This window comes from Ovis aries, chromosome 17 (genome assembly GCF_016772045.2).
Source record: "Ovis aries strain OAR_USU_Benz2616 breed Rambouillet chromosome 17, ARS-UI_Ramb_v3.0, whole genome shotgun sequence".
NCBI classification, from domain to species: Eukaryota; Metazoa; Chordata; class Mammalia; order Artiodactyla; family Bovidae; genus Ovis; species Ovis aries.
Window position 1 is genome coordinate 54356168 of NC_056070.1, and position 13816 is coordinate 54369983.

Sequence of the window (13816 nt, forward strand, 5' to 3'; positions counted from 1 at the left end):
TGAAATGTTAGAAATTTCTTTATTATTATTTATTAAGCACCAGCTTAATACTGCAGACATTTCAAATCACCAGGCAACAACTCATTCTTCCCCACCCATCCCACCCCAAATTCTTGATAAAGAGCTCTTCAAGTAAAGACACACGCTCTTCTCTCCTCTGTATAAAACTTTATGAAATAAAGGCAAAGAACTGTGTACATCTTGCTGTGAATGCTGCCCACAGCTGTGAAGCCAGGGTCCACCTGAGGCTGGCTTTATTGTCCAGGTCCTGAAAGACTCTTGTTCATGAACTGTCTCTTCACAAAGCAAGTCCACCACTAACAAGGGGGAACAAAACAAGGAACAGTGGCGGTCAAATCACAGTGCAGGTTCAAGGTAAGATCAGAATATGAATTTACTTAACAAGAAAACTTAATAGTGGTCTGGTAGCCCTTACATTATATAAGCTCTTTGAAGGTACATGTAAAATTTTCTCTTTTTCTTTCTTCCTTTCTCTCCTTTTTTTTTCTGCAGTGACTCACAGGTCACTCAAAATTATGACAACAAAATAAATACATTAAAGCTGTCTCACACAATACCTGTTCTATGGGTTTACAATGCCCCAACCTAAGAACATACAAACAAAATTTCTTATTACAGGTAATTCATTATTCTGTGTGACTCAGGGAACTCCTACCATGTATAAGGTAACAAAGTTAGGCAACACTGCAATGTGAAAACTAAACACCTTAGCATGGCTTAAGGTGGCTACAGGGTAAAAGGTAATTTATCAACTAAATAGGCAATAAAAAGAGTTTTTACCTTGCTGGGTTTATCATTCTGAGGGTCAAAAACTTTCTCACAAAGTCTCAGTCCAGTCTCTTGCCTCAGCTGTTGTAAGTAGGCCCTCATCACCTCTAAAATCAAGAGCAGGTAAAATAAAAAATTATATTTGAGAAAGCATCCCAAATGTGCTAGCTGTTGATTTAGACACTGACCTTGGCAATATTCTTCAACATCTGAACAGGATAAGAAGTAGAAACAGCAGTTCAAATGGTTTTAAGATTATACTCATTTTGGTCGAAAAGGTTCTCTACGTGTCATACTTGTTGCCAAGGATCTTTTGTGAGAGTGACTCTCACAAAGTAGGCTAGTGCATGAGCTAATGAGCCCACTCTCAATCTGTACAACAATCAAGTCAAGAAAAGGAGGCGGGTAAACAGTCCAGTGGAGAAAACCATGTGCCACACAGGAAGGGGGAGGAGATGTTCTTACCATCTTCCTGTTTGTTTGCAGGTTTGGCGTAAATGGCATTCAGCGGAAAACCAGGCTCTCCAGGAATGGGAAAATTAGTGATTCCCAGTGTATACATTTCTTTCTCGCCTTGGCTTTTAGAATTGCACTTAAAAAAAAAAATTATATACACAAACGTAGGGAAAAAGGATATAACATTTCAATTTGCAGTTTTTTGGTCTAAGTGGCTAGGTCTGGGGTTCTGTTTTTGTGCCCTTTTGTAATCTGGTGAAGCCTGTAGGCTCCTCCTCAAACTAACCTTTTAAATGAATAAGATAAAACAGGACTACACAAGAATCCAATTATAATGAAATACAATAATTACAATATTTAAAAAATCAACTTTATGACATAGCCACACATGTGCTCTTTAATGCACTAAATAACAAGACTCAGCAGTGGACCTAACAACTGAATTTTGAAGCAGTAATGAATGCAAGTAAAATTTCAAAATATCTTCAATTATAAATGTAGTATGAAACTGCCACAGAAAGTCACAGGTATTGCTAATGCTACTGTGGGCTGCTGCCTACGTTAATAATCAAAGTAAATGCTAGATTTCAGTTGGAGGTTAGTGAAAAGATGTAATCTTTTCTCCACTCAAGTTCATGCACCCCTGAATTCTATCCCTGGACCCCAGGTTAAGAACCCTTGAGCCATGGGCTTAAAAAAGAATATTTGGTCAAGATTTCTGTCTTGGAAAAATATATGCAAAGCCTTAAAACACCACCATCCTTATCTCCTCATTAGTCAACTACTGTTAAGAGATATACATTTGCCAAAACCTTAAAACACCATCATCCTTCTCATTAGTCAACTACTGTAAGTTTAGACATCTACATTCAGATTTTCCTCTCAAGTCCATGCTCTAAGTCAGAGGAATATTTTCTACTTCTCCTTAAAGACTCAACAAGACTAAACACCTATTGTATTCCTGACAAATGATTATCCAGGCTTAGTTACCTTTTGGAGTTTCTTTAGACACTCAGAAATGTAGAGAGTTATATATATCAAGGTCCTATCAGCTTCATTCTATGGGAAGAAAACAAAACTTAAAAACAGTCCTGAGCAAAATGCAATAACTATTTGCAATAAAAGAATTCAATCTTTGTCTTTTGATTTATTAACTGAAAACTGAGAGCACAGTTATCACAGTATCAAAAATTCCCATTCTCCAAATGTAATCTTCTCAAGCCCTCTGTCTGCTCCTGGGGAGGCAGCCACCAGCTTCCTCTCTGAGCTGTGTGGCTGCCCCTGTTTTTCTCAGCTCCCCTTGCCTTGGGTTCCTGAGAAGCTGTACCAATAACTTCTCCTTCTAGGAAGGAGAGCTAACAAAGCCGCCTGGAAAACCTGAGGTGAACCATATGGCTCGTTAATCTTTAAAAGCCCTTTCACTTCAGGATCTGTGCCGAGAATAGAAACATTTATGACTCTAAAGGAGGAAGCAATTATTTCACAACTGACCTATTCTTGAAGAGCTCCAAAAGTCCAACTTTTGACCTGACCCAAAGGAAAATGTGGAGAAGACAAACGGATGCTAATCAAATGTGGCAGTACTTCAGGTCAAATTTTACACAGAGTTTAATTAAAGTGTAGTTTAAATAAACAAACTACACTTTTCCCTAGTTTTAAGAGTCTATGATATTCGAGAGAGAATGAAATGTGGTGGAATTTTAACACAAACACCACACTTAAGACCATGCATTAGATTAGAGATGTCCATAACATCACAGAATGTTTAGATCACAGTTTATTGCCCAAGAGTCTACAAACAAAGATTTCACACTCTGTTGGATTCCAAGGGATTAAAGTTTGGCAAGGAGTTGAAAGAAGCAAAAAGTAAAGGAGAAAAGGAAAGATATACCCATTTGAATGCAGAGTTCCAAAGAATAGCAAGGAGAGATAAGAAAGTCTTCCTCAGTGATCAGTGCAAAGAAATAGAGGAAAACAACAGAATGAGAAAGACTAGAGATCTCTTCAAGAAAATTAGAGATACTAAGGGAATATTTCATGCAAAGATGGGCTCAATAAAGGACAGAAATGGTATGGACCTAACAGAAGCAGAAGATATTAAGAAGACGTGGCAAGAATACACAGAAGAACTGTACAAAAAAGATCTTCATGACCCAGATAATCACAATGGTGTGATCACTCACCTAGAGCCAGACATCCTGGAATGTGAAGTCAAGTGGGCCTTAGAAAGCATCACTACGAACAAAGCTAGTGGAGGCGATGGAATTCCAGTTGAGCTATTTCAAATCCTAAAAGATGATGCTGTGAAAGTGCTGCACTCAATATGCCAGCAAATTTGGAAAACTCTCAGCAGTGGCCACAGGACTGGAAAGGGTCAGTTTTCATTCCAATCACAAAGAAAGGCAATGCCAAAGAATTCTCAAACTACCGCACAATTGCACTCATCTCACATGCTAGCAAAGTAATGCTCAAAACTCCCCAAGCTAGGCTTCAGCAATACGTGAACCGTGAACTTCCAGATGTTCGAGTGGTTTTAGGAAAGGCAGAGGAACCAGAGATCAAACTGCCAACATCCGCTGGATCATGGAAAAAGCAAGCAAGCAATTTTCAGAAAAACATCTATTTCTGTTTTATTGACTATGCCAAAGCCTTTGACTGTGTGGATCACAATAAACTGTGGAAAATTCTGAAAGAGATGGGAAGAATACCAGACCACCTGACCTGCCTCTTGAGAAATCTGTATGCAGGTCAGGAAGCAACAGTTAGAACTGGACATGGAACAACAGACTGGTTCCAAATAGGAAAAGGAGTATGTCAAGGCTGTATATTGTCACCCTGCTTATTTAACTTATATGCAAAGTACACCATGAGAAATGCCAGGCTGGAAGAAACACAAGCTGGAATCAAGATTGCTGGGAGAAATATCAATAACCTCAGATATACAGATGACACCACCCTTATGGCAGAAAGTGAAGAACTAAAGACCCTCTTAATGAAAGTGAAAGAGGAGAGTGAAAAAGTTGGCTTAAAGCTCAACATTCAGAAACTAAGATCATGGCATCTGGTCCCATCATTTCATGGCAAACAGATGGGGAAACAGTGGAAACAGTGTCAGACTTTATTTTCTTGGGCTCCAAAATCACTGCAGATGGTGACTGAAGCCATGAAATTAAAAAACGCTTACTCCTTGGAAGAAAAGTTATGACCAACCTAGACATATTAAAAAGCAGAGACATTACTTTACCAACAAAGGTCCATCTAGTCAAGGCTACAGTTTTTCCAGTAATCATATATGGATGTAAGAGTTGGACTATAAAGAAATCTGAGCACCAAAGAATTGATGCTTTTGAACTGTGGTGCTGGAGAAGACTCTTGAGAGTCCCTTGAACTGCAGGGAAATCAAACCAGTCAATCCTAAAGGAGATCAGTTCTAAACATTCATTGGAAGGACTGATGCTGAAGTTGAAACTCCAATTCTTTGGCCACCTGATGCGAAGAACTGACTCATTTGAAAAGACCCTGATGCTGGGAAAGATTGAATGCTTAAGGAGAAGATGACGACAGAAGATGAGATGGTTGAGTTGGCATCACCGACTCAATGGACATGAGTTTGGGTAAACTCTGGGAGTTAGTGATGGAGGAGGAGGCCTGGCGTGCTACAGTCCATGGGGTCGCAAAGAGTTGGACACGACTGGGCGACTGAACTGAACTGAAATTCCATAATCTAGAACATTATCAAGGAGATTCACTGACATTCCTTGTAACTTGCTCACAGCAGCATCTCAGACAACTTTCCATTTCTCCCTTTCCTCTTCTACCCACTTCCACTTCTCCCTTCCTCCTGAGATCACAAGAACTATGAGGTTGAGGGAAGGGTCCAGGACACAGAAGCATATAAAAAACAGCATGCAAAATTTTTTGGTTTTGGACTCGTACAAAATAGGTGCTTAATGCTGCTGAGTAAATAAATATAAAGAAGTGTGTAGACAAGGGTAAATCTCAGTATAGGACCAAACAATATTAAGCTCTGTGAGCCACAGTCTGTCACAACTACTCAACTCAGCTGTTGTGGCATGAAAGTACCCATAGGTGATATGTAAATAAATGCAAATGGCTATGTTCCAGTAAAATTTACAAAAACATATGGAAGGCCAGATCTGGTCCTCAGACAGTGTCTGCAAAACCACGGTGAACTAAGATTAATATAGAATTAGGCACTGTTCTGGATTTTTAAAATCACACAATCTAATTTCATTTTACTTATTCCTCACATTAACTCTGACTGCCAAGTACATACTATCCCCATCAGAAAACTAAAGCATAAAAATTTTGTACTTTACCTTAATTTCATAGTTTTTGAAGAAGACATTGGCCTTAAAGTAATAGATAGCTTCATCCACAATATCGGTATCTTTTGCTAAGCAGGGTAGGATGGGAGAAAGGCAGAGGATGTTAGCCAAATGTAAAACATAACATTTGAAAAGCTATAAAGAAAAAAAAAAATCAAAGCTCAACAGTCAAGGGCTTTGGAATTAAATAACACACAATCAGGCTACTGAAACAAAGTCTTTAGAATTTCCAGAAAAATAGGCACATGGTTTATTCAGACAGCTTTATTGTCTTTATAAAAATTATACACGCTCATTAGAGAAACAAATGAATCAATACAGGAAAATAAAAAGGAATTGTCACCCTAATCTCGCTACCCAGAAATAACTATGCTCAGCATTTGGTGAACATCACTCCAGACATTTCTCAATGCATTTACAAAAACAGACTGAGACACAGACTAAATTTAATAAACTGCTTTCTTAAAAATATTTGGATGAAAAAAAAAGAAAAAAAAAAATCTGGATGGCCAAAAAGTTCATTCGAGTTTGTCCAGAAGATGTTACAGAAAACCCCAATGAACTTTTTGGCCAACCCAACACAAAGAATGCCATACAATTTTATTTGAACTTACATACTATAGCTTTAGGGGAAAAAACTCTCAGCTGTTCACTTAGGAATGTACTGGGATTCACACATACATCTTTCTTTTTATAAAAACTGACTTCAAATATGTACAATCTGCTCAAGGTGGCTAGAGACTGAGAAAAACCAGAAGTACTATTGCAACAAAGACAGATCTCATTACAAAATTTCTGTGGCTTTTTTTGGGTTTTCCTTTTTTTTATTTTAAAAAGGTCACAATCCCAGGGTCTTGATATCCGGCAGCTGGTTTTAGCAATGTAGAAACGGTTATTTTCATTTCGCAACGCTGACTGCTATCCCTCTCACACAGCAGAAATGCAGAAGCTTTTGTACTCTAATCCAGTTGTCTTTATCTTTGCCCATTCCCCTGCTGGAGAATTTTAACAGAACTCTTTTTTTTTACCCTCCTTTAAAAAAATTTTTTTGGACATGTGGGATCTTAGTTCCCTAACCAAGGGTCGAACCCACACCCCCTGCAGTCTTAACCACTGGACCACCACAGAAGTCCCCCAAAGAATTCTAACTCTAGACTTCTGTTCCCTGTGATCTAGTCTCTTATTTGCTAAAAAAGAAACTTCCTTCTATGATCCCACAGTACTTACAAAAAACAAGCTAGCTCTAGTGTCATGTTGCAGAGGAAGGGAAAGAGGCCAGCTGATAGGACTCAGGCTAGTTGATAGGATTCAGAACATAGAAGAGCATTTGGCATATATAAGGTGTTCAAAAGATATCTGTTGAATGTAAATAACTAGATTAATGCTAACAGTTACTTAGTCCATAGCACAGGCTTGTATTTCTCCATAATTCCAATTCAGTCCTATTCCAGCCCCCTAGGGAAGAGTAACAGGCTACTCTTAACTACAGAAATCATGAAGTTCCAGTTTCCTGCAGTCCCATTCTCTCTCAAGGGCCCAAGAATTGCAAAGGTGGTAATTAAAGTCACTTCACTGGTCAATTAAATCTTCTGATATACTATATGGTATTTTGGCACAATCTGGGAAGTAATCTGGTCAAACACTGATCCTTATTCTTCCTCTGCAAAAGAATAATGTCATTCTTTTACATTATTTTTCCTGTTTTTGGTGGCTTTTTTTTCCATCTCAGAACAAGATTGTGGTGACTCACCAAATTTATTAAGTTTACTGAGCTTTAACTGGTATTGAAAACAAAACTAAATTAAGAGGAAGTCAAGTCAAATAAACTGGCCAGAAGAATGGAGACAGGGTCAGTACAAAATTAGTTATCTAAACTATGGTCTTGGAAACCACAAATGGAACTCAGTGCAGACCCTTCCTGGCTGCAGGGAAACCATGTCTAATATAACACAAATTACACTGTTGGCAGAACATCTCAGAATGTCGTCAGAAGAGTCTCAGATAGTATCTGAAAAGAATGAGGCACTCTGAACAGAGGGAAAAAAAAAAAGCTCCAAAAAACAAGTGAGTGCCAAGAAAGAAAGCAAAAGATACAAAATTCAGAAAAGCAAGAGAAGAAATGAATAATGTTATACAGGACACTTAAGACTGAGGTATTGGTAAAAACTGGGGTCCTGAAGAATGGACAAAGGAAGCAGATTTAGATAAAGAAAGAGGTTAAAATACGCTTTGTTTTTTCCAGCTTGATGACACAGAAAGGATGGGGACACGATGTTTTATAGAGGCAGCAGCATTAGATTAGTAAGAACTGACAGTGATGATAGGAAGAGTGTTGAGAATTAAGCACATTTCCTCTTCTCTCTCAACAAAATATCCCAGAGAAACTAGCAGCAATAATACAGTTTCCTATTAAATGCAACATCTACCCAAGATCTGAGAAGGTGGAAAGCACAATATCCATCAAGCAAATAGAAAATACAAGAGCAATCTGAGATTTCCCTGATGTGCTAACATCAGAGGGTTTCATACCAAAATGTGAAAATAATGGAAAGGGGTTTTGACTTACTTTCTCTAGGGGCAGGTCCTTTGAACTGACTTCTGATAGGCAATAGTGCCATGTTTCCAATGAGTTTGGTGTCAGGGTCCATGAGGGAAGAGTGGTAAGCCTGTAAGGACAAGCCAGGTAAGAACACAGAAGCAGAAAGAGAGCAAATGTCACTGGGGCAAACAAGTACACTTCCCCAAGGAAAAAAATAATTCATCCAAGATAAACTGGCTCATGAAAACTATCAAAGTTTCAGGAATTCTGAGAAAATTTGAGGCAAGCTAATTGTTGAACACAGCCATTATTAAAAATAAAGTTATAGAAATTTTCAATTAAATAAATTATATTAAAAACAAAGGTAATAAATATTTGACACTTTCATTATTTCCTATTTTAAAATTATTTTACCAATGTCTGTGATCTTAAGGTTAGTTATGCCTTTTGCACCTACGGTGGAAACACTGTATGATAAGGTGCTACTGTGCTTTCCTTCCAATTTCACATCTGGTGACAGAACATTGGTAACTGGTGAGGTATTCACACTATAGAAATAGGCAAACACTATATAAATCAGAGGTACCCAGCAACCCAGCTGGTGTTAAAACCACAATCAAAGAACTGGCTCTTCAGCTCTGCCACTTTCTGGCTTTATGCCTTAAGACATCACTTTTCTTCTCTTAGCCTATTTCTACATTTGTAAAATAAAAACATATATACTTGTTTTAAGTGGGTGGATGTGAGTTAGCGGAGAGAGGAAAAAAATCACATTTATGAGAACAATTTATAGGCCAATTTCTAGTTCGGCATTTTACAAGATGTCTGGCTTTTTGTAAGACAACATGGGCCCCAGTCATTTATTCATCAAAAGATTACTAAGTACCTTCTGTGTGCAAGGCATGTGGAGATATTGGCATGCAAGACCAGCCCTGGCTCTGTCAGGTGAATAGAGGAGACAGAAAATAAGTAAGTCATCACAGGGGAGGTCAAGGGTGCTCTTTGTGCACCTGGAATGATGAGTACAAGGCATTAGGGTTCTGGCTTAAAATCTGGCTTTATCAAGATTTACTAGCGTGCTTATGTATTTAAGGGCTTCCCTGGTGGATCAAATGGTAAAGAATCTGCCTGCAATGCAGGAGACCTGGGTTCAGTCCCTGGGTTGGGAAGATCCTCTGGAGGAGGAAATGGCAACCCATTCCAGTATTCTTGCCTAGAGGAGGAGCCCAGGATTCTTGCCTAGGACAGAGGAGCCTAGTAGGACCCATGGGATCCCAAAGAGTCAGACTCAATCGAGTGACTAACTTTAACTTATGCGAAAATGGATTTAAAATGGATAACCAACAACGACCTACTGTACAGCACATGGAACTCTGCCCATTGTAATGTGGCAGCCTGGATGGGAGGGGAGTGTGGGGAAGAACAGATACATGTATATATATGGCTGAGTCCCTTTGCTGTTAACCTTAAACTATCACAACATTGTTAAATCTACTACACCCCAATACAAACACACAACACACACACACATACTGGTGTGTTACACACTAGTGTGCAACTTTGGGCAAGTTACTTAACTTCTCTGAGCCTCAACTTTCTCCTCTGCAAAATGAAAAACCACTAACATATCCACTTCATAATCACTCTGAGGATTAATTAGGGAATAATTTATACAAACTGTGTAGCTCAGAGTTGGCCTGACATGCATCAGGAGTCAAATGGTAGCTATGGGATTCACCAAACCTTAACTATGGTTTACTCCTTTTTATTACCGATGTGCTTCACCTAACGCAGCCCCTTGTCTCACCTGCACTAGCTATGCTGTCTTATTACCTTCATGGCATTTGCCACTATCTTAAACAATCCCCCCATTTTATTCACATTCACAGATTATGTCTCCTCATTAGAATGTAGACTCCTTAAGAATAGGGACTTGTTGGCCTTATTCACCGCTGTAATAGTGCTTTGGCATGCAGCAGATGCTAAACATCACATGTTACTGAACATGCTTTTTCCTCATCTGCAAAATGGAGACCATGATGGTGATAAATCTACCCGTGACTGTCAGAAATTAAGAACAACCAAACCACCATCAATTTTAACTCCTACTCTGATGCACATTAAACAAACATGTGGAAACTAGGCGCGGACCTTGCACCTGCTCTGAGAGCCCTAAACCCAGCGGCTCAGGGGTGGCAGCCACTGCCGGGGCGACAGGGGAGGAGGAGTCAGGGAAGTGGGGTCGGACAGGCGACAGGCAGCATAAGGGACCCGCCTCCAGAGGCAAAGGAGGAAGTGGGCCTACAGGGAAAAAAAAAAGAAGCCGGGCCCTAGCTGTGATATGAGAAATTAAAAGGGCAGCCCTTGCCTTCACGGCTCTAGTGAGGCTTTGGGAACCCCGCTGGAATCGGGGGGACGGGCAGAGGCGCAAAAAGCGATAAAAAGGATCAAGCTTGGAGAGGAGGGGGCAGACCTGTGGCAGTCTCCTCAGCACGCCCCGGGTCTCTGGCCCACTCTGCCATGCCCTGTTCCTCCACGGCCGGCCGACATCCCCGGGCCGCCCTAATCCCACAGAGGCCGGTCCCTCTCCTCTGGCCTTTCCCCTTCTCAGGCCCCTGCTTTCTCTCTGCCCTCCTCGGCCTACTTTTCTCACCGCACGCAAGACTTCTCGCGACTCTCTCAAATCCCCGCCGTCTCCCGACACCCCCACTTTGGCCCACTTACCGGCATTTTGGAGGCGCCCCGGTTTCAAACCCAACGAAGAGAATCTGGGTAGAGATCGGCGGTTCCGGTCTGGCAGCCCGGGCGGGGTAGGCGGAAGTGAGCCGGAAGGGGAGGGCGAGGGCAGGACGCCGCGCTTCCGGCCTCGCAGTATGTGGCTAGCCGCTGCAGCTGCGCGGATCCGACAGGGCACCAGGGGGCGCTCGAACCCTAGGCAGGGGCTCTGAGTATCGCGCCTGCGTGAAGTGTGGGCGAGAATGAGGTGGATTTCGGGGTTACAGAATCCTAGATATATCACCTCTTTCGTTTTTTCTCCAAGACCACCTTTTCAGTAGCATTCCCTGGGTCATCCTAAATTCAGTCCCACTTCACTGCCCTTTCCCTCAGTTCTTATGATTCATGTTTTACTTTTGGGTTTTGTCTCTGTCCATTCGTATGAACGTCAAAAATGCAAGGACTGTCTGTTTTGTTCACTGCTTATATCCCTACACCTGTAACAGGACGGTACAAGGTAAGCATCAATAACATGTGTTGAGTAAGAGAAGGAACTCAGTCCACTGATTTTAAAAAGGAAAAAATGATCACAGAAGGGATTTGTGTACTACTCTTGTGTGATTACGTACTGCGATTCTTTGTGTAATGGTTGAGAAAAAATTGGTTTGAATCCAGCTCCAACATTTATTGGCTGTGTCACCTTGGCAAGTTAACCTCCATACCTCAGTTTCCTCATCTGAAAATGGAGATAACAGTGATTACCTGAGTTTTGTGAGGAAATGAATTGCATGGAATGTGCTTAGAACTTACATGCCTGGAACATACTAAAAGCTAAGGAATTCTTAATCTTTACCGGAAAGCACCTCAGGTTAAAAGCCAAGTTCACTGCTGCTTCTGGCCATTTCTTTTGCCAGTCCCACAGAAGGAATTACTTTGTCCCATGTTCCCACAATTGATTTCTCATTTATATTTCTGGCCAAATTTTACCTTTTAGGAGGAGACTTCCTTGGTGGTCTCAGATGGTAAAGATAGTCTTCCCTGATCGAGCTGATCTACTGGGCCCTTAAGACTAATTATACACAAGGAAACCTCTAATGAGGGTGACTGTGGGGCTACTTTGCTCCCATCAAAAAAGCCTCCTCTTGTGTGTTAGTCACTCAGTCGTGTCCAACTCTTTGTGACTCCATAGACTGTAGCCCACCAGGCTCTGCTGTCCATGGAATTCTCCAGGCCAAGAATACTGGAGTGGGTTGCCATGCCCTTCTCCAGGGGTTCTTCCCTGGAGAACCCTGAACCCAGATCTCCTGAATTGCAGGCAGATTCTTTACCATCTGAGCACACACCAAACTCTCCATAAGGCTAAATGAGGGAGGTATAGCTCAAGCAGGATGAGGAGGGCAAATGAAAAGGTGTCTTATTTTTCTGACTCTCTCACATGACAGTAACATTAGATCAGGGTGTTTTTGCCCTTTGCATACTCGAGGGCCACAGAAAAAAGAAAAAGCAAGAGATTTCCAAAAAAACATCTACTTCTGCTTTACTGACTACGCCAAAGCCTTTGACTGTGTGAATCACAACAAACTGTGGAAAATTCTTAAAGAGATGGGAACACCAGACCACCTGACCTGCCTCCTGAGAAATCTGTATGCAGATTAGCATAACTGTAAGCAACAGTTAGAACTGGACATGAAACGACAGACTGGTTCCAAATAGGGAAAGGAGTATGTCAAGGCTGCTTATTTATTGTCACTCTGTTATGTATATGCAGAGTACACCATGAGAAACGCTGGGCTGGATGAAGTACACGCTGGAATCAAGATTGCAGGGAGAAATATCAATAACCTGAGATATGCAGATGACACCACCCTTATGGCAGAAAGCAAAGAACTAAAGAACCTCTTGATGAAAGTGAAAGAGGAGAGTGAAAAAGTTGGCTTAAAGCTCAACATTCAGAAAACTAAGATCATGGCATCTGGTCCCATCACTTCATGGCAAATAGATGGGGAAACAGTGGCAACAGTGACAGACTTTATTTTTTGGGTTCCAAAATCACTGAAGATGGTGACTGCAGCCATGAAATTAAAAGATGCTTGCTCCTTGGAAGAAAAGTTATGATCAACCTAGACAGCGTATTAAAAAGCAGAGACATTACTTTGCCAACAAATGGCCATCTAGTCAAGGCTATGGTTTTTCCAGTGGTCATGTATGGATGTGAGAGTTGGACCATAAAGAAAGCTGAGCACTGAAGAATTGATGCTTTTGAACTGTGGTGTTGGAGAAGACTCTTGAGAGTCTCTTGGACTGCAAGGAGATCCAACCAGTCCATCCTAAAGGACATCAGTCCTGAGTGTTCACTGGAAGGACTGATGCTGAAGCTGAAATTCCAATACTTTGGCCACCTGATGTGAAGAGCTGGAAAAGACCCTGATGGTGGGAGACTGAAGGCAGGAGGAGCAGAGGATGACAGAGGATGAGATGGTTGGATGGCATCACCGACTCAGGGGACATGAGTTTGAGTAAACTCCAGGAGGCCTGGTGTGCTGCAGTCCATGGGGGTGCAAAGAGTCGGACACGACTGAGTGACTGAACTGAACTAGGACTTAGAAGAATTCCCTAAGAAGCCCAGTCTGTCCTCATGTTGTCTACTACTGATGTTCTCCTAAGTGCCCCTGTGAGAATTAGCTCACACCAGCAGATTATGGTGCCAATACCCAACTCTCGCCCCCAGCTTGGGCCCCCAGGCACATTGCTATCAGTTACCCCTGATACCTATGGCTCCTCACACTTTACATCTTTAATGAAAATGGATCAAGTTTGACACTGTAGGCGTACTTCTGCTATCCAGGCCCAAGAATGATTAAAAACTTAACTTGAGTTGCAGGTTTTCTACAGGGACTTGATCTGCATCAGTAGGAAGATCCAACACCAATGGAACCTAGACCTGCTGTGAGGATTAAATGAAAGAGAT

The 13816-nt window shown here is 41.2% G+C and overlaps 2 protein-coding genes across 4 annotated transcripts in view; both read right to left on the reverse strand.

Annotated features, from left to right (window-relative positions):
- Positions 1–10955, reverse strand: ARPC3 (actin related protein 2/3 complex subunit 3). 2 transcript variants are annotated; one of them, XM_042234601.1, is made up of 8 exons: positions 10858–10955; positions 9020–9071; positions 8161–8260; positions 5586–5662; positions 2236–2304; positions 1255–1381; positions 802–896; positions 1–317 (listed from the first exon to the last, which is right to left on the reverse strand). In XM_042234601.1, the coding sequence occupies exons 2-8, from the start codon at positions 9035–9037 to the stop codon at positions 255–257; spliced, it is 549 nt and encodes a 182-aa protein (XP_042090535.1). In that variant the 5' UTR covers positions 9038–9071; positions 10858–10955; the 3' UTR covers positions 1–254. The 2 variants fall into 2 exon arrangements, with proteins under 2 accessions (XP_042090535.1, XP_004017411.1); XM_004017362.5 differs by lacking the exon at positions 9020–9071.
- The window catches only part of GPN3 (GPN-loop GTPase 3), a 22321-nt gene continuing 19452 nt past the window's right edge, over positions 10948–13816 (reverse strand). Inside the window, exons 8-9 of one of the 2 annotated variants that reach the window (XR_006056674.2) lie at positions 11478–11584; positions 10949–11090 (exon numbers count right to left, since the gene is read on the reverse strand). Coding sequence is in view for 1 of the 2 variants with exons in the window: in XM_042234600.2 (XP_042090534.1) it covers positions 11558–11584 (27 nt within the window). In the remaining variant the exon portion in view is untranslated. Of the gene's footprint in view, positions 11585–13816 lie in introns of both variants that reach the window. The other variant, XM_042234600.2, reaches the window with a different exon arrangement.

Bases quoted from the DNA above. Each gene is read 5' to 3' on its own strand.
- ARPC3 (XM_042234601.1), bottom strand. The intron at 2,305-5,585 runs GTAAAGTACAAA...TTCTTCCCATAG, and splicing joins TCAAAAACTATGAAATTAAG to AATGAAGCTGATAGGACCTT. The intron at 897-1,254 runs GTAAGAACATCT...TCTTGATTTTAG, and splicing joins TGCAAACAAACAGGAAGATG to AGGTGATGAGGGCCTACTTA.